Source organism: Pituophis catenifer, unplaced genomic scaffold, assembly GCF_029215685.1.
Source record: "Pituophis catenifer annectens isolate HBS135680 unplaced genomic scaffold, rPitCat1.0.hap2 SCAF_2, whole genome shotgun sequence".
NCBI lineage: Eukaryota > Metazoa > Chordata > Lepidosauria > Squamata > Colubridae > Pituophis > Pituophis catenifer.
In genome coordinates this window covers 210,533,924-210,555,394 of record NW_027256882.1, presented here as the reverse complement: position 1 = coordinate 210,555,394, position 21,471 = coordinate 210,533,924, and the positions used below count along the sequence as shown (strand labels likewise).

At 38.3% G+C, this 21,471-nt stretch overlaps 1 protein-coding gene across 1 annotated transcript in view; it reads right to left on the bottom strand.

The window, feature by feature from the left end:
- LOC139310338 (atrial natriuretic peptide receptor 2-like) overlaps positions 1-19,964 on the bottom strand; it is a 57,684-nt gene extending 37,720 nt beyond the window's left edge. The window contains exons 1-8 of the mRNA XM_070934497.1: positions 19,932-19,964; positions 17,035-17,131; positions 12,895-13,027; positions 10,850-10,973; positions 6,762-6,866; positions 5,365-5,467; positions 4,222-4,367; positions 2,237-2,309 (exon numbers count right to left, since the gene is read on the bottom strand). Of these exons, the coding sequence (XP_070790598.1) occupies positions 2,237-2,309; positions 4,222-4,367; positions 5,365-5,467; positions 6,762-6,866; positions 10,850-10,973; positions 12,895-13,027; positions 17,035-17,131; positions 19,932-19,964 (814 nt within the window). The remainder of the gene's footprint in view (positions 1-2,236; positions 2,310-4,221; positions 4,368-5,364; positions 5,468-6,761; positions 6,867-10,849; positions 10,974-12,894; positions 13,028-17,034; positions 17,132-19,931) is intronic.
- Positions 19,965-21,471: the final 1,507 nt, after the last annotated feature.

Sequence of the window (21,471 nt, the reverse complement as noted above, 5' to 3'; positions counted from 1 at the left end):
GTCAAGGACTACATGTACTTGAAGTAGACTGCAGTGCGTTGATAAAAGGGCCGTCCATAGGAAAGAGCTGAGACAATTTTTGAAATGGAACTTTGGGGCAGGTTTTCAACAAATCTTGATACCTACCCCTCTTTTTAGTATATAGCTCTCTTCTTGGTTATTTCTCTTATAGCTGCACATTTATATTTATTTTTCGTAGTGAATGAAGCAATAATCTATTTTGCTTACCATTCTTTTGCATGCCTAATTTATGCTTTTCAGTTTGGAATATTTATTAAATCCAGGCTAATTGCAACATTAATATTTATTGAACTTGCTAACATTAGATAGAATGCATTTATTAGCTATCTTTGCTTTGTACAGGGCCCGCATTCAAATAAATACTTGCTTCATCATAAGCCGATAAATCCACACTGAACTAATAAGACAGAAAATAAAGCAAATTTAATACTCCAAGTGGTGCTAGTATATTATAATAATAGGAGCTCTTTGATGAGACGGTCATATGGAAAAAAGTGCTTAAAACTGATGTGTCTTCTCTGTCACCTTATGGAGTCATGACAATAGCTTACCCATATTTGGATCCAAGATCCCTCTCACAGTTACTACTATTGAGCCAACTACCACCTATACCCATGATGGCGAACCTATGGCACGCGTGCCAGAAGTGGCATGCACAGCTATCTCTATGGGCACGCCAGCTGTTACCTGTTGTTCTTCCGGGTTCTGGCCAGCTGGTCTTCCCATCCGCGGGAGTATCAGAAACCAGAACAGCAGCTCCCAGGTGCACATGCGCGCTCTGGCGCACACGTGCCGGCCAGCTGGTCTTTGTGCATGCATGTGCATCAGAAACCGGAAGACCAGGTGACCAGCATGCATGTGCACACCAGAAACCAGAAGCTCATCTACTCAACTGCTCTTCCTGTTTCTGGCACTCCCCTGCGCACACGCCCGCATTCCCGTTTCAGCACTCAGTGCCAAAAAGGTTTGCCAACACTGACTTATACTATACCTATGCATTTGGTTTTTCTTAATAATAATAACGTAATAACTCCAAAGGGGCATCAGGGTGTAGATAAAGAGTTCAAGATTATTCTACGTTTCCTCTTGTCTATAACCCTCCCTGCACTTTTTCTAAGAAATTACAAATTTCAGGTCACTTCATTCCATCCGAGTAGTTAGCTAGTGCTAAACACTTCCTATCTCTATAATGTATTTCTGATAAAACATTCTCTTTCTTGTTATAGTTATGAAACCTGCTTCATTAATTATTGCTCTGGCTGGGTTCTCTGCTCTTAAAAATGCTCACATGCACACCCAGGAGCTTTCAAGTTTCCAACATTTTGAAACAATGGTTGAAGGATTTGCAATAGACTGATAAAACATTTTCTTCCTTCTCTTTAGGACAGGGGTCGGCAACCTTAAAAAAGAGCCACAAAGATCCTAACTGGAAGCCAGGTTATCTTTGAGACCGCCTTCTACCGCATAGCTGCCAGCGACTGGTAAAATCCCACAGAGTTGGTCTCCTCCGGGACCCGTCAGCTAAACAATGCCGGCTGGCAGCCCCGTGGGGGAGGGCCTTCTCTGTGGCTGCCCCAGCTCTCTGGAACCAGTTACCTCCTGAGGTCCGGACCATCCCCACCCTATTGGCCTTCCAAAAAGCGGTGAAGACCTGGCTTTTCCGGCAGGCCTGGGGCTGTTGATTTCGCTTTGTGATCTGACGAGATCCGACCATGAATGGTGTAAATGGGTTTTAATGTCTTTAATGTTTTTAATTTTTAAGTGTTTTTATAATGATTTTTTGAGTGTATTGTGAGCCGCCCTGGGTCTTCAGAGAGGGATGGCATATAAATTGAATAAATAAATAAATAAATAAATAAATAAATAAATAAATAAATAAATAAATAAATAAATAAATAAATAAATAAAGCGCCTGTTCAATTCTGGAGCCGACCAGAAGTCCGGTTCCCCCACCATAGAGTCTCCTCTTAGCGCGGCATCCTTTTTCCTCTACCTGTCCTAACCAAAAGCCCTATCAATTGTGGAGCTGACCAGTAATAGGGAGCCGCAGCAGAGGGATGAAAGAGCCACATGCGGCTCCAAAGCCACGGGTTGCTGACCCCTACTTTAGGATAAATAACAGGGACTTTAGTAAAACTTTTCCTTGGATAATTATCAAACTGGTCCATTCCCAATTTGTGAGTTTCTTGATTCATGAAGCAAAACACTTACATACCTTGCTTGATACAGCTGTAATCTATAATCCAGCTTTCATCCCAAAACATTTTTTGTTTTTGGTACTGAAACCACTAAAGGAAAGAGCAGAACAAATTTATTCCTAGGAATTGCTCCTTTGAGTCCAGCAATATTGCAGCAAGGGAGAGGATACCTCATACATTGTCAAATGTAAGCAATTTTGAACAATTTAAGAAATGGTATTTGTACAAACACTTCCACACTGCCACTCTTTTTAACCAAAGCTCATGCCTAATAACATAACTCCTTGAAGAGTTACAGTTAGGGCAGGAAGCAAAAAAAAGAATCCTATTATATAGAATTAGCAATGATTAATCTGAATCTTGTAGTAATTGCATCTATTACTTATCATATCAGGCAATTTATTTATATTCTTATTTATAGACCACCAATTTCTCAAGAGACTTAAGGCAGTTTACCATATGAGAAAAATAGAACTGAAACCATTAACAATTATCCAACCATAGGCATCGTTGGCTATTTATTCAAAATAAAGTATTAATTAATAATTAAGACTTCTTTGAGAGCTAGTTTAGTGTAGTGATTAAAACAACAGGCTAGAAACTGGGAGACGGAGAATTCTAGTCCTGCCTTAGGTACAAAGCTTAAGTGATGACCTTGAGCTAGTTTCTGTCATCCCCAGGAAAGAGGTTATGGTAAACCACTTCTAAAAAAATCCTTACCAAGAAAACTGCAGGGACTTATTTAGATAGATATGATTATGAATGGAAGTAAAAAAAAGAAAGACCTCTTCATGTTATCCATGGAGACAGTTTTAACACAGGAAATATCATGACTGCTATAATATATAATGCAGTTTTCACACTACATTATAAACCATCATCTGCTACATGCATCAGCCTAAGCAGCAATGTACTCAGAAAATTGAGTGGAAAGTAGTTTTCCATCCCATCTCCTTTAAGAAGCTATATATATGACTATATCCTTTTGTTTAGACACACACAGCTACGCACACACACACACATACACACATACACACTGACACACACGGAGGGAGGGAGGGAAGCTGTTTTGGCCATCAACATTACATTTCGTCAGAATTTCAGTGGAGTGGAGAGAGAATAGACAATACAATATAAAGATATGCAAAGCAGTGGTGGATTGCTACTGGTTTGCCCCAGATCGAGCGAACCGGTAGTGATGGCAGCGGGAGGCTCCACTTTCCCGCCCTGACATCTCTGCGCATGTGCAGAAGCTTCTGCACATGCGTAGAAGTGTTGCGCGTGCACCCACGAGCAAACCAGTAGCAGTCGAAATTGAAACCCACTACTGATGCAAAGTCTATAGAAAAGAGCAGGAGATAATGAAAGAGGAAATGATAGAAGAAACTACATGGAGTGGTGAAGAGCTGAAACCCTATTTCATTATCTAAAAACACGGGGTACATTTACTCTGATTGCAATTATAATCCTGACCCAATTTGACAAGGCTGATCATCACTCCAGAGCAAAGAACCTGAGGTGTCTTTTAACATATTCATCATATTGGTTTTAAATGGTTGTATGAATTCAACTTTAATTCCTTTCCATCCCGCAATGTTTCCTTGAAAAGCTGAAAAGACAAGAGATTTCAGCTTTTTTTTTTTTGAACCCCATAATGTAACGCACGTGTAATCGTTCATTATGCTGAGTCTCTGCCTACCCATCCACAGCGGAAAGACAATTTATAGTTAACAAAATGGCAAAGGAATGTACCCATCTGTCAGGTTCTCTAGGGAGGATCTCTGTAACTATCGGTTCCAAAAATATATCTCTTGAGTATAAGGCCGTCACAGTTACATTTCACCCAGGTACATCCATGAAGCCAGCAAAGAAATAGAACAAAACATCTTAGTTTATAACATTAAAGAAGGTTAAAAACTAGGAACTAAAAAAGAATGAGGAAAATGGGAAGGAGAGCAGTTGAATGAAGAACGTGAGTGATAACATTTTACTTGATATGTACCAAGATTGTCAAAATGGAACCAGTACAGACTAAACATATTGGTAGAGCAATGGCTATCTTGATTTCAGTTGTCAAGGGACATTCCCCACAATCAGCTGGGCATATGGAACAGCTCTCATCATCTTCGCAAATGTCATCGCCACAGACTGAGCACAAAGAGAAAGAATCAACATTAACATCAATAATGGAAGAAAGAGAAGCACAATAAGCCTTAATGGTAATTATGTAATTTAAAAGAAAGGTGTTCCAAAAAGCATCCAATGCCATCAAATGTAGGGCAAGATTGGGTCAGCAGATGCTAGCGTGAACTTGATAACCGGCCAGCTAGGTGTAAGTGAGACTCAAAAGGCAAAAATATTTTCCTCAGGTTACCCAGTGAAATATGCAGGTGAAATAAGATTTGAACAGTGCATTTTCAGATTACTGTCCATACTCTAAATTATTACAATTTTTTTAAAAATTGTCCAGTACAAGAGAAGTCTTTAAGTGTTCAAAACCTCTTCTTCAATTCTGACTTTCTAAACATATTAGACTATATATCAATTTCATCCTGTAGCTGTGATGTGGAGATGTAATCTAATGGATCTGGGCAGGCAAGGTTGAGAAAAACTGAACTATGGTAGTGCAAAAAGCAACTACCATTTTGTTCTTGTTCTAGTCTTCACTTGCATTTCAAAAAAAGAAACAAAAGGAAGACTGTGGGGCTTACTATGGCTTTTTTTTTAAAGAGTAGGATTATGAATGTTAGAAGGGGAAGGCCTTAGAAAGGGAAATTCAGCGGTCTGTATACTTTAATTGTAGTCTCTCAGCTAAGTATTTCCCTTCAGATAAAAGAGGTATCCATGTCTGTCTTTCTGGAAGTCTCAAAGGATCATATACCCCTCCCTCCTCCTCCCTTCTCACTCTAATGAACATTCAAGACTTTCTGGCAATTTAATGCTTGTTTCCATATGTAACTGTCCAATTGTATCATAATGACACCAAAAGAATGAAAGGTGTGTCATGAGGCCATGATGCAAGCTCCATCCTTCCATAAGAAGCAGACACTTATATCACCGCACTTATTTCACCATTTGCCTGCCTCAGCCCAATTCTGCAGATACTTAGGTCTCTGTAGCAACTTTGGCTAAATTTGGTGCATACCTACTGTAGGGAGCACTATTGTTTGGGCCTCTAAAGCAGCCTGCATTTTCCCCACTCTGACATGGGCAATGAGAGACGTCACACCCACATGTACCAGGACTACCTACAAAACAAAGAAAAAATATAAACAGACAGTTATACTTTTGCATCAGAAAGACCAATCTAATCTAGAATGCTGTGCTTCCTCTAGATCAGGGTTGGGGAACAATGGCCCTTTTATGACTTGTGGACTTCAACTCCCAGAATTGGACAAGAAACAATGGATGGAAACTAATCAAGGATAGAAGCAACCTAGAACTAAGGAGAAAATTCCTGACAGTTAGAATAATTAATCAGTGGAACAACTTGCCTCCAGAAGTTGTGAATGCTCTAAAACTGGAAGTTTTTAAGAAGAGACTGGACAACCATTTGTCTGAAATGGTATAGGACAGGGGTGTTAAACCGCGGGCCAGATGAGTCACACACAGGCCACGTCCACCACAGCGCCGCAGATGGGGAAAACATGGAGAAATATCACATGATGGCAACGTGATGCCGCAAGTTTGACACCTGTGGTATAGGGTTTCCTGTCTGAGCAGGGGGTTGGACTGGAAAACCTCCAAGGTCCCTTACAACTCTGTTATTCTGTTAATTCAGGAAGTCTGGGAGTTGAAGTCCACAAGTCATAAAAGAGCCATCTGCCCCACCTCTGCTCTAGCTGCTCCGGAATGTCGCAAGCAGGCCTCATAATATCTTTTCTCTGTTTCTCCCAGCATCTGTAATTTAGAGTTATATTGCTTTATTATTCACACATTGATTCATAGGAATCTTGTCAGGTATTTTTTTTTTTCGTTCTTGTTTTGAAGACATAGATGAACAGATACCAAATGCAAGTCAGGCCCCAAGAGAAGCAGAGTGTTATCCATGTGAATGAATGAGATTAAGGAAAGAAGCTCATGTTTGTACAAAATGGATGAAAAAGCCTTTTACGAACAGCTGGGAAATTGAGAGTACAACAGTACAACAGTTCATTTAGTGACTGAAGTTACAACGGCAATGAAAAAAGTGACTTATGACCATTTTTCACCCTTCTGAGTACTGCAGCATCCCCATAGTCACGTGATCAAAATTCAGGCGCTTGGCAACCGACTCATATTTATGACGGTGGCAGTGTCCTGGGATCACGCGATTACCTTTTGCAACCTTCTGACAAGCAAAGTCAATGGGCAAGCCAGATTCACTTAACAACCATGTTACTAATTTAACAACTGCAGTGAATCATTTAACCACTGTGGCAAAAAAGTCATAAAATGGAGCAAAACTCACTTAAATGTCTCACTTAGCAACATAAATTTTGGGCTCAACTGTGGTCATAAGTTGAGGACTACCTCTATAGTGAAGATCAAATCTTCTCTTACCTTAGCAGTCCAGTTTGTCTGTGTCATTTTGCCTGCGGTAGACACGGTATGTGTAAATATTTGACCATCATCCGGGATCCATGGTCCACATATGCCACCATTTGCCTTTTGCCAAATAGATGAGAATTAACCTACCTTAAAGGATTTCTATGGAGAACCCAACAACAGACAAGTATTCTATATTGTATGTCACAATTAAAAAAATGAGAATATATAACTCAGCCTTTTGTGAAACTTTGGCTAACTTCCCAGGAACATAAAATGAGTTACACAATTACAGTAACCATTTATTCTGCATTTTTCTTTGTATACCAGAATATTACTGGTGTAACTCTTACATTCAACATCATTAATTTCATTAATCTGTACAGTTTTAGGTCATTGCAGAAGAAATGGTAAGAAAGAACAGCGGGCATCGGAACTTAGAGGCTAAATTAGTGTAACAAACAGCAAAAAAGTAGAGATATTAAATTTAAGACTTCATGAATAAGAATGAATTTAAACTATGAATTATTTTTAGACAAATAAATGACCTCCAATTAATTCAGGGGGAAAAAAAAGATATATACTGTTTTTGTAGCATCTAAAGCCCTCCGGCAAATCATTGTCAAAACATCACAGAGGGAGAAAATAAGGAGTGGCAGTAGAACAGAATACAAACTTGAGATGGCTTGCACAGTTTGTAACATCCACTCTTCTGAGCCATTAGACACAAAGCAGTATTCCAATTAAAATGATTTAATGCAGTGTACAAGTAATTCTGCACTTGAACATTCTTTAACTCTTACTGGTATTTCTGCTATGTAAGATACGTGGGATGAATCTATATGATAACACAAGCTGAATCTTTAGAAGACTCAAGATGTAAGGAACATTCATAGGTGTCCCATTTTCTATTCACTGAAATAACAAATGTACTTCTAGAAGGTTCCTTCACATTGAATGATATCTGATGAAGAGAGGGCTGATTTTTCTCCCAATTAATAGAATCTCATCTGGGCTTGTTGGTTTTGCTTCATTACAGTAACATTTCAGCACCATTTCACTATGCTTATTGATAGTTTATTGATTGATTTGTCTTAGGATCGCATCAAAAATATAAAACAAAAAATAAAATTCAGAGTATAAATCCAGGGTATAACAGATATGCTTTTAAAAACTGAATTACTCCCACCACTTTCTATGAATCTGAGTGAGAGAAGAAAACCGTAAGTACAATGGGGAGAGAGGGTACTAGCTGGATGCCAGTTGTTATGCCCTAAAAAGGTAAAGGTAAAGGTTCCTCTCGCACATATGTGCTAGTTGTTCCCAACTCTAGGGGGTGGTGCTCGTCTCCGTTTCAAACCCGAAGAGTCAGTGCTGTCCCCGTCTCTGTGGTCATGTCGCTGGCATGACTAAACACCAAAGGCGCACGGAACGCTGTTACCTTCCCACCAAAGGTGGTTCCTATTTTTCTACTTGCATTTTTTACGTGCTTTCGAACTGCTAGGTTGGCAGAAGCTGGGACAAGTAATGGGAGCTCACCCCATTACGCGGCACTAGGGATTCGGACCGCTGAACTGCCGACCTTTTGATCGACAAGCTCAGCGTTTTAGCCACTGAGCCACCGCATCCCTTTGTTATGCTCTACTCCTGGACATTAAAGAAACAGCAGCAGTGTGAATGCTCACATAGAGACACATGTGAATATTGTCACCGTTGCTATTTCTGTAATATGGTTTTGTGGGTTTGGGAGAGGAAAATGATGGATGTGTGGAAAATAATGGATCAAGGTGACCTTATTTTGTGAAAAAATAAAGATCTGCTCTCTTTTAAGACTCCTCTCAGATATCAGTCTGAACTTCCCTTCCCTTATCGCTGCAAACTGACAGTCATTCTTATACAGCCAATAGAATGGTATTTGATGAGGCACATTACAAAGAGCAGCATAATTGTTGAAATATTCCTTTGGTTCAGTCACCCACACCAGTAATGCTCATCTATACATGACTGCCTAATCAGAGGTTATTTTCCCCACTTATTTTAATGGAGCTGCCTGTTCAGTGACTTTTTAGGAGACTGTAGCATAAGGAGATTTTGCTTATAGACTTCCTGCAAAGAGAATTCCTTCATGCTTTTCCTTTGATGTTCAGCTCATTCTGACAGCTGCTCTATAGACTTTCTTTAATTTGATAATGCTGTTTTGAATCAGTATTTTTCAAAGCTTCTCGTTTCCCAGGAAAAATAATTAATGCTCACTATGTTGTAATCCTTGTGCAAGACGAAGGTTTTAAGGTATTAATTCTAAAAATGTCTAATTTCTCCTTGCTAATTTCAGGGGTTTGCCTGGATATCTGTAAATATGATAAATAAAAAATGTGGATACCTCCTGCAAGCTATGATTTAAAAAAATACCAAGTATAAATAGCTCCTACTTAACTAAGCCAAGTTCTTGAAATATAAATGCATTTTATATAACAAAGGCATGGTCTTTTTAGCCTTCATACTTCATTCCATCTGAGCAAGGTAATATAAAATATAGAAAATCTGACCTTGAATGCAACTTCAATAACCTAATGGCTAAGATCACAGACATCCTTTGGATCAGCTCACAAGTCTTATTACCACACAATAAAATCAGAAACCTCTTTTTTTAAAAAAAAAAAAAAAAGGAAGAAACAGGGGCGAAACCCTGCATTTTTAAAAGCATCTCAAAATTGGAAATGAACAATGGATGCCAGCACTATGATTCCCATAACAGCATTGTTATTTCTAAAATAGGTATATGTCATAGATTAAAAGAATACTGTTTCCCAGGCCAGCTGTTAATATCACTGGTTGAGAAGAGATTTGGACTTCTGTGACCACAAAGCAAAATTTAGTGGAGGAAAAGCGCTATTTAGAAGTGCTACTAGTCAAGAGTTGATTTACTATTTCTCTACTTATGGATTGCCTCAGTCATAGATAATAACAGGCTGTATCTCCAAAGCTCTCAATCCCTGTTATTATGTATTGGTAAAAGATATTCAAGTTTGTGTATCAGGAGAAAGTTCATTGTCCCATTTGCTCTTAGCTTAGTCCAAAATCAATGTGTTCAAAAATAAATCTGGAGTTATTCTTTAAAGTAGTGCTGTAACAATAAGGTCTACCTTAGGAAGGTCAGACTTCGCTATCACTCGCACAATCTGTTAATCAATCACTGTAAGCAATCAGATATTATGACTGTTATATAATCACTTCCTATATACACATATGCCTTCATAAAAAGAGGACCTGATTGTCCCCTCCTTGACTGTAACTATTCAAAAATGGCACTTCTACAGTATCTTCTTATTTATTTGTGTTTAATATAATTTAACACTTTCCAGCAGTATTCTTCTTTTATTTTTGACACATTTAATGAACAGGAAGATGACTCAATAAGCAAAAGGGAGACCTGCAAATAATAATCAGGGTTGTGTTTGACCTTGGGGGACTGGGGTGGGCATGGCCAGCTTGATGTCACTCATATCGGTGGCACCTGTGGCCCAAGTGCTCTACCAGTGAAAACAGATTCACAAGCCCTGTTTTCAGCTGTGACGGTCTCCTATAACCCTCTTCCAGCAAAAACAGAGCTTGGGAGGGCCATGGGAGGTCCTTGTGAACTTTGTTTTTGGCTGTGATGGCCTCCTGCAATCCTCCACCAATGAAAAGGGAGCTCAGGAGGGCCACGGGTGGCCCTCCTGAGCTCCATTTTCACTGGCAGAGCCACCATTTACTGATCCTTCGCTTTAACCAGGTGGCCCCGCAGGCCAGATCTAAGCACCTAGTGGGCCAGATCTGGCCTTCTGGCTTTGAGTTTGACACCTCTGACCTATTCAAAGGGTAATCCTCTCTTGTTCAACAGTGTTGTTTAAAATTTAATCGGCAGTATTAATGGGCCCAATGAATGAATGAGGAAGGACCATGTTGTTCTACACCTCAGGTGGAAAAAATATCTTCTTGATTCAGTCCTGTTTCTTGCTTTTATTAACCTTTTCCAAACGGCTACTGCATTTGAGATCAGGAAAAAAAGTTTATCCAACTATGCAACACAAATACATTAAATAAAATTGTCATGAAATACTAACCATGAAAGCCAATGGACAGGAATGAATGTTCGCATGATGGACACAACAGTTTTCTCCGTTAGCATCTTTCCAGTTGGGAGGACATTCCTGTTCCTCACAAAACTTCTTAGCAGCCTTTGCATCACTTCAAAAATAACATTATTACATGGGCAAAGATTACATTGAAATTTATCATGCCATTCCATTAACTTGTTTTAAGCAGCACACACACAACTCCGTATTAGTACAACAAAGAATGAATATAGAAACAAATTCTTTGAAAATATTTGTGTGCTCCCTGAAGTTGGACTCTTTTTTTTACAGATTTTATATACATATAAGCAAAAATCTGCATTTTTTTAAAAAAAAACCATGAATATTCAAACATAATCCTTTATTTAGAAGCGTATTTACATTTTTTCAAATTTTTACAGTTCGCATTACATTTAATTTTCCCTAAAATTATTTTCATGCAAAATGTGCACAACTAAGTATGTTTATTTCTCAAATTATACATTTCTACACTTCTGCATTTTTATTTTTATTTTTTGGTACTGGGAAATATATTTCAATGTTTGAGAAGTGCAGGTAGTTCTTGTTAAACATCCACTCATTCAGTGCTCAAAATTACAATAGCAATAAATGAATAGCACTTGCAGCCATTCAGCATCTTCACGGTTGCACAATTCAGATGCTTGGCAACCGGCTCCCAATTACAACGTTGCAGCATTCTGTAGTCATGTGATCATCATTTCTAACCTTCCCTGCCAGCTTCTGACAAGGAAAGACAATGGAAAAGCCAGTAGGAGTTTGCAAATGGTGATCAGGTGACCAGGGGGACATTGTAGATGTGTGGGAATTGCCTAACGATTGCAACTTGGACGGCTGGAACTGCCATCATATGTTAATATGATCACATGATGTTGTGCCTTGTGACTGCATTGCTTTGTGATGGAGTTTCTGGTCCCAATTATCATCAGTAAGCAAAAACTACCGGTAGATGAAAGACTGTTGCTAAATAAATGCTTTGTGATAATTAAATTTGTCAGGAGGTTTCACCTCAGGCCTATCTGTATCTCTATGACCACATACTGATTTCCTGAAGCATCACTTCCATTCTCAGTTCTTTATTCTAGTCAGCCGATACCAGGGGTGTCAAACTCAAGGCCTGTTAGATCTGGCCTGCACAGCCAGCCTGGAAATAGCTAAGGACCGACCCACAGTGCCTCTGCTAGCAAAAATCAGGTGCGGGGGGCTGCATGTCCCTCCGCACCCTGTTTTGGCCAGCAGAGTGCTGTAGGGGGCTGTCCAGGCCGAAAATGGGGTGCAGGGGGCTGAGTGCAGGCTCCTTGTGTCCCATTTTGGCCAGCAGAGTGCTGCAGAGGCATCCGTCCCATCTGCTGTCTGTCCCATTCCCCCCCCCCCCGGCCAGCCCAGGAAGGACAACTACAATGCTGATCTGGCCCTCAAAGAAATCCAGTTTGACACCCCTGTCCTATACATAGTCATGCTACACATTCTTTAAATATTATTTGGAAATCCTTTACATCACATGGAACACAATGTCTGCCCACTATTCATTAATACAATCCAATTTTATTATGGCTTCTTTGTGAGGATAAAAAGAAAGATGTCAGTATCTGTGTCATCTGAAAAAAATCAGACTACTTTAAGGAATAGTAGATGCAGCTTTTGCTTACAGGAGCTCTGAAGAACTAAAAAATTTTCAAAATATGTAGAGCCCTAACCTAGAGACAAATGCTGATCAAAACCAAACATTACTCCTTTTTTCAGAAAAGAGACGTTTCTATGTCAGAAGATGAAATTTACAGTTGTTTGGAGGAAATCTGTCCATAATTGAGAAAATCATTGGAATTGTTTGTATGTAATAATGAGGATTGTTTCAATTCTAAACAAATATTTGGAAAATTCTGTCTAATGAAGACATATTATTATTATATTGCCTCAACTATTCATTAAAATGGTAACATATACATCTTCCACTACCTTATATATTTCCTGAAGCAGAAGCATAAATTACTTCAACTTTATCTATAAATGCTAACCTGTGGGAGAAGATCCCGTTTTCCACAGCATAATGGTAGAAGTAATCAGAAGCAAAGACAGAGTAGATGACATCAAAGGATTCTCCACTTATTATCTTTTCTGGAGGCCTATGGACCCAAGCCATCTCTAGACCTAGAAATAAAGGATTATCTAGGCACAGTTCAAAACTCAATTAACATTTCAGTGTCTTTAACCCTGAGACTAAAGTAACTAATCCAAACAACAATATTGCCCATGAGTGATAATGCTTTATCCAGATTCTTTTGGGTAACATGTGAACACCAAGTTAACGTATTTGTGTCACTAAGATGGTTTTCATTTCTGCTTTTGGTTTCTTGCATTTGAGATGATATAAACTGATGGGTGAGCGGTGGCTCAGTGGCTAAGACGCTGAGCTTGTCGATCGAAAGGTCGGCAGTTCAGCGGTTCAAATCCCTAGTGCCGTGTAATGGGGTGAGCTCCCGTTATTTGTCCCAGCTTCTGCCAACCTAGCAGTTCGAAAGCACATAAAAAATGCAAGTAGAAAAATAGGGACCACCTTTGGTGGGAAGGTAACAGTGTTCCATGCGCCTTTGGCATTTAGTCATGCCAGCCACATGACCACAGAGATGTCTTCCGACAGCGCTGGCTCTTTGGCTTTGAAACAGAGATAAGCACTGCCCCCTAGAGTCAGGAATGACTAGCATATATGTGCAAGGGGAACCTTTACTTTTACCTTTTTAACCTGATGGGAAAAAATCTATACAGACTAATAGGTCTTGCTTTTGATATAACTTAGATGTTGTTTTGTGAGTGGCAGTTGTCTTTGTGGTTTCCATTGTGGTTTGTATTGCATTGTTTTGTTAACATTATAATGGATATTAGCTGCAAAAATAAAACTGATTGAATACAAATGGATGATTTATAGGTAGGACTTCATATAATCCGCAATTTTTTAAATTGCAAAATTAATAATAATATTAATATTAATAATATTTAAATGTTCAGTTGACTGAGTTTCATGTTTAATGAATAAAAGAGATGATGATGATGATGATGATGATGATGATGATGATGATGATAATGATGATGATGATGATGATAATAATAATAATAATAATAATAATAATAATAATAATAATAATAATAACTGAATACACATACAGCGCAGTCAAGGAAGTCGAATGGGTTTTTGCCACAGCCCTTCCACTATAAAAGAATATACCAACTCAATAAAGATGCTGTTTCTAATTTGTAGAAGACCACAGGGAATATAATTGATTTTTTAAAAATTCCCTCAAGATAGTCTTGACTCCTGGGGACTGCTTGGCTAGACCCTGAGTTTTCTTGGCAAGATCTCAGAAGACATTTGCTGTTGCCTATTTCCTAGGCCTGAGAGGGAGTAACTGGCCCAAGGTTACCCAGATGGCTTCGTGCCTAATGTAGGACTAGAACTCATAGTATCTCAGTTTCTAGCCTGACACCACTACACCAAACTATCTCTCTAATTAATAATAATCCGAGGGAAGGACTTGATAGGTGGATAAAAATGCCAAATCTATTCTGAACATCTGGCTGACTGTGCAATGAACCCTAATAACAATAAATGGCATGATTTAATGATAACAATCTGAATTGTCTGAAACTCATTTTGCAAGAGGTCTACAGTTAAAACAGGTTTTGCAACATTAACTGTCTTGCTAGACCTTCATGTATCTAAAAGGCTCCATATTCTTCCACAGTCCTCATGAAAAACATTGCTAATGGTTCTCAGAGAGCATCTCATTTATTTGATGTGGATATTTTGCCAAAGAAAGGGACACAAAACTGAGGAGAAATTGCTAACATTTATTCAACAATGCCTGTTTTCCAAGAAGGAGGAACCTCAAACAATAGCAGTGCAGAGATCCTTCTATACTTAGGGGTTGAGAAGCAGGAAATACAGGAGATCTGATTTGCAGGAAAGTTTTTGAGGAAGTGAGATAAGGGGGAAATTCAGGGGTGAAATTCAGCAGGTTCTGACAGGTTCTGGAGAACCAGTAGCGGAAATTTTGAGCAGTTTGGAGAACCGGTAGTGGAAATTTTGAGTAGTTCGGAGAACCAGCAAATACCATCTCTGGCTGGCCCCAGAGTGGGGTGGGAATGGAGATTTTGCAATATCCTTTCCCCAGGAGTGGGGAGGGAATGGGGAATTTTGCAGCATCCTTCCCCTGGAGTGGGGAGGGAATGGAGATTTTGCAGTATCCTTCCCCTGCCCCTGCCATGCCCACCAAGCCACACTTGATATAGTTTTAGTTCATTATTTTTCCATCACAATTCTAAGACTAGGAAAATTGAAGAAGCAGACAGAGGAGCTAATTGTGGCTGCATGAGATTAAGTCTTAAGACCAAATGCATCAAATCAGTCAATTGCAAAAGGCAGATTTACTTGGAACAGCTGATGTACATCTGATATAGTACATCATACCTAAAGCAGAACTAAAACTCATAGTCTCCCAGTTTCTAGCATGGTACCTTAACCACTACACCAAACTGTTTCTCTAACTAATAATAATAATTACCTGTGACATGTCTTTAACACCATTAAATAATATCTGCTCTCTGAGCTTCTCCTCAATAGGTTGATAAAAATGCCAGATCCATTCTAAACATCTGGCTGACTGTGTGACCAACCATAATAATCACATGGATTATCAATTTGCTAATCCCAGATTCTCCATTATTCCTTTCTGCCTGGAATCCTTTAGCGATCCTAGGCAGAATAGGAAGGAATGGCTACTTACTGTAGAACCAGAATTAAAATAGTATCACTGAAGTTATAACTATTTCTTATCTAGTACATATTTAGTACAATCCTGGTACGAATGCTAGAAGTAATATTAATAAATTTAGAGTTGAGATATTTTGGATATATCATGGAAAAGAAGAATTATTAGAGAAGATCCTAATGTTTTGAGAAAACAGGCTGAAAGAAGACGGGTTACCTACTGATACATGTTTACACTTCAAAGAGGCACTCACTAAGTCAGACGGTTTTGTGAAATAATGTCCATCAGTTCAGAAAGAGTTGGGAATGACTGAATGACAATGTCTGTCTTCTGTGGGCAAGACTTCTCTATGATCTTCATGCACTTTTCCTTACATTAGTGTTTCCCTTTATCAAGAGTGATGCACTAAATAATTCTTAACGATCTCCATGGTTACATATTTCTGAATTCCCTTAAATTTCCTCAAGAGAAGGAACGATTGCTCATGGTTTGTAGTTTTGATGTTGTGAAATTGGGATGGGTAGACGGATGGATGGATGTGGGGGGTGGGTGGGTGGATAGGCGTTTGAAAGGAGTATTTTGCGAAATATAGTAGCAGAAACTAAGCACCCCTCCTCCTCCAGGCTTAAAACCAGCCATATTTTGCAAAAGCTTGGGATAGCACCTCACAAGCTTTTCCTGACTATCTGTTCATATACACGGATGCTTTAACCCTTTCTAATAGAAGCATTCTCCATATTTCTATTGTTCTAAAGGTGTGCTTCACATTCTCCAATAATTTCATTTAGTTGAGAGGAGCGGTAAATTTATTTTTTTCCTTAAAAGAAAAACGATAACATTTCAATGTCAGATGTGTCCTTTGAAATAGCAAAAACCCTTCAGAAGGAATCTCTCAAAGCCAAAATGGCTCCCAGATGCATCCACATATAGTTATTGAGAAAGGAATGTATATTATTCCTACATAGTGTGTTTGTAGCAGACAAGCATGGATGTAAGACATCTATAGGAAAGGTGGACACAGTGTAAAGTTGCTCTGATTTTGACTAATGATTGCAAGACAACAGGTATTTCTCTAATGCGGTATTTCTTGGAATGAACGTGTCTGCTACTAGTATGGGTGACTCCTATTTCTTTTTAACGGTACACAGAACAAGTTTCAGATAGATCCCTTTGTTTCTTCAGTTTTGCTAAATATATCCAAGTGTCAAGAAAGTATTTAATTCTCTAGTGTGATGTTATTTACTGCACTAAATATATTTTACCTAGAATTAGTTTTTCTTGCTGATGCCTGCAATCTGCAGCCACATAAAAGATAGAATTGAGCTGTTTCCCTAATTGTATTTGCAGTCTTTTTTTTTTTTTTGCTTTATCCTATAAAAACAAGAACAGTACCTCCACAATCCAGCATGTTATACTCATCCGGTTTCTCCAAGGGCCAGCAGTCATAATCCGTGTTATCCAAATCATGCCACCCATCTGCTAAAATAGCCTGCAATAAGAAACATCGAAAGGTTCTTAGATATGGTATGATTTCATTCTTCAGTAAAACGTTTTCTTTCAGAAGAGCAAGAATTACTATTTTATTGATTTATTTTATCTGATTTTGAGCCTGCTTGACTCCTTGAAATCTCTGAATGACTTACAGACAAAAGAAAGACAGTTTATATAAAAAGTGATCCTGGACAATCAGAGGAACAAAGCCCAAAGTAAACCAAGCAAAACTGGAAAGACCTCTACAACCACCCAACCAAAGGCTTAGGAAAACAAGTAGGTTTTAAATAGTTTTCAAAAGTTCAAAAGGGACGCGGTGGCTTAGTGGCTAAGATGCTGAACTTGTCGATCGAAAGGTCGGCAGTTCAGCAGTTTGAATCCCTAGTGCCGCCTAACAGGGTGAGCTCCCATTACTTGTCCCAGCTTCTGCCAACCTAGCTGTTCGAAAGCATGTAAAAAATGCAAGTAGAAAAATAGGGACCACCTTTGGTGGGAAGGTAACAGCATTCCGTGCGCCTTTGGCGTTGAGTCATGCTGGCCACATGACCACGTGAAAACTGCAGGATTTTATTTTAAATAATAAATGAATAATTTATTCACGTACCATCTGAGAGCCTCTGGGCAGTTCACAAAGTTAAAACACAGGAAAAAGTAACAATAAATCAAATTAACAAGTGCATAAAATTCAGATAGTGAATGCTGAGTCGCCATACTCCTTTTTCAAAATACAGGTAGTCCTCAACTTACCACCACAATGGAACCTAAAATTTCTGCTGCTAAGCGAAACAGTTGTTAAGTGAATTTTGCCCCATTTTACGACCTTTCTTGCCACAGTAGTTCAGTGAATCATAGCAGTTGGTAAGTTGGTACCACAGCTGTTAAGTGAATCTGGCTTCCTCATTGACTTCGCTTGTCAGAAGGTCACAAAAGGTGATCATGTGACCCTGGGACACTGCCACTCAGGGGTGAAATGCTCCCGGTTCGGACCAGATCGCCCGATCTGGTAGCAATGGGTGCTACCAGATCGGTGGGTGGTTCGGAGAATCGGTAGCAAAAATCCCTGCTCCCCACCCCATGCCCAGCTGAGACGCGTGATCATTAGAGGCTTTTTTTTTACTTTTAAAAGCATTTTTTCTACAACTTCTTCGGAGGAAAAAATGCTTTTAAAAGTAAAAAAAAAAAGCCTCTGATGATCGTGCGGCTCAGCTGGGATCGTCAGAGCCTTTTAAAAACATTTTAGAAAAAAAAATGCCTTTAAAAGCCTCTGATGATCCCAGCTGAGTTGCCTGATCGTCAGAGGCTTTTAAAAGCATCTTTTTCTTCAACCTCTTAAGGTTGTAGAAAAAAATGCTTTTAAAAGTAAAAAAAAAAAGTTGCCCACACCCGCCCAGTCACATTACACCCCTCCACCAAGCCACGCCCACAGAACCGATAGTAACAAATTTTACATTTCACCACAGCTGCCACTGTCATAAATTTGAATCAATTGCTAAGTGTCTAAATTTTGATCACATGACCATTGGGATGCTGCAATCGTCATAAGTGTGAAAAACAGTCAGTTAATGAATTCAGTTTGATGAAGGTGAAACATGAACTAATTGTAGGTTATTCTTCCTTCCATCCCTCCCTCCCTTTCTTTAAAAGGTTTTTAGCTTTTCATGAAACAGAATCTCAAATATTACAGCATTTCATCCAAGGCAAGTTATTTACATGAAAAATAAATCCTTTTAGTTGGATTGCTGTTTTTCAACTAATCTTTTGTTCATTCTTGTCATTCAATAACAATATGCCTGTTCTACAGATGGCACTTTACACCAGTATGGCTTGCTAAAATGTCTTCCAACAACTCTCCAAATTGTTGGAAATGTAAAAAAGTCCCCGGAACATATTACCATCTCTGGTGGACATGTCCTAAAGCAAAAAAATATTGGGCTAAAACTAGAAGGTGGATAGAAGAGATAATTGGCTATAATGTGGACTTGAAATCAGAGCCGTTTTTACTGGGGATATTGAATAGAACCTACAGTAAAGAAATTAGATATTTGATTTTGCATATAATTACAGTGGCAAGGATAATCTACACACAGTCCTGGAAAAGTAAAAAATGCCAACAGAGGAAGAAACAATTAGGAAAATTCTGGACTGTGCAGAGATGGATAAATTAACGAAAGAAATAAAAGAAAAAGAAGATACAGAATATTATCAAGTATGGAATAAGTGGTATGATTGGCTAAAGACTAGGGAAGGTAAAAGGGAATAAATGATGTGATAAATGTGTAAAATATTGTAAATGAATAAAACTAGAAATAAAGGGACTAAAGATAAAGACAATAAAGAATGAGAAAAATGAGGAATGTAGAAAGTACAAAGTAAGAGGAACGAAACTGCTATGTAAAAAGACACACATATGGTGTGTTGATGTTTTGTGTGTTGTGTTGTGTTGTTATTGTAAAATCAATAAAAAATATTAAACAACAACAACAACAATATGCCTGTAAAGTCATTGCAAATGTCTGGAAATACCATGGTTCATTTTAGACATTAGCGTTTTATCACCACCATTTTACATCAGTGTCAAGTAAAAGACATCTAATAGCAGGTTAAGAGCAGTTAAATTTCAATAATTTGGTCTGTTCCTGATGTGGAAACATCATATACAAGAGAGGAGAGTTCAGATTAGTTCTTTGCTTTCATGGGATGAAAAAAAAAACATATTAAGATGCATGAAAAAAGGATGGTAGTATTTATATTATAATAAATAATATCAAAGACTGAACAGATATATGAATTATGATTACTGTATTCACAGTTGCTGTTGATTCTACTATCATGATGCCTGTAGACTATGTTATAATCCATTATCTTTACTAGTTTTCTAAATGTTAAGTGTATATTCCTTACTTATTGTTTCACTTTTGAATGTATGTTTGTTGGCTATGTGTGTTTCACTGTCTCCATCACTGCCATATAATCGTTTTCGAAATGTTCCAAAAGTCTCAAGCATTTTTAGATCTTGTTTATTCACAAGGAGGATTTGTGGGAGTGTGAGAGCAAATCCAATTCTTGTTTACTACCATTACTAGCACTATTGTTTAGCTTCCATAAATGCTTCTTTTATAACAATTTTGTGAAAGAGTTTACGATGTAGATAACGTTTGTAAGTTTCTCTTTGTATAAATAAGTATTACCTCAACTGATTCAATGATGTATTACTATAAAACATTCCTGCCAAATTGTTATTGTCAGGATTATTACTAATAAGAATGAGCTATTATAACAAGGTCCAATAACATGAAGGAAGATTGCCTACCAGTAAACTAAAGAAGATCTGCAGCTCAGGGTGGAGTGTTCTGGTAGCTCTCATACTCCTCGACATGCAGAGAAGGAGATGCCTGTTGCTGAATGAACCCAACTTCCCCTTAGATCTTATGCTGTAGCTCAATATTCCCCTCCTCTTTGCCCTTTTGCGTACAACACAATAGTTATGGAAAGTATCCCAAGCACAGGATTTAAGGGAACAAAGCCTTGCCTCATGGTCTCCTCCTGGTGGCTATAAAATTCTCACTTTCCACTCATGAGTTCAAACTCCTGTTAACTGTGAGCTGGCAAATTGAAACACAGCTCTTCTTGCTCCCAGTCCTCCAGTTTTGGAGTTGGTTTTTGTGATGTGAGCAGCCGCATAAATGTGCTTAATAAACAATTAATAAAATTGCCATTATACGTTTTTCTGAGGTTGGATGTAATAATAGGTGGGATTCAAATAATTTAACAACTGGTTCTCTGCCCTAATGATTTCTTCCAACAATCAGTTCATCAAACTACTCAGAAAGTTAACAACCGGTTCTCCCGAAGTGGTGCGAACTGGCTGAATCCCACCACTGGATGTAAATGGAATGGAATGACAATGCTACCAAGATTTCTTATATCAAATAATTTTTGAAGTTATTCACCAAATAATGTTTGAAAACTGCTATTTATTAGCAAAGAGAGGTATACCCACATAAATCCCAAGAAGTAATGATGGACTTGGCTATAAAACATCAAGTTTATGCTGTGCAGTTTCACGAGATGCCATTAGACTAATTTAGAATTTATTTCAAAATACAAATAATCCAGACCACAAGCATAATAGCAGCTTTAGATACATGTGTCACTTCTCTTTCATAGCAAGACTTTCCTTCAATATTGTGTCAACCTAATTTGGAATGGAAAAAATATATTTTTATAGCTTGTAAATAAATGTGGTATTTAATTATGAAATGTGGAATTCCCACTTCATATGTTTTAGTCTCAGCATATCCATATTCTGCATTCTCATTATATTTCAGAAATTTAACC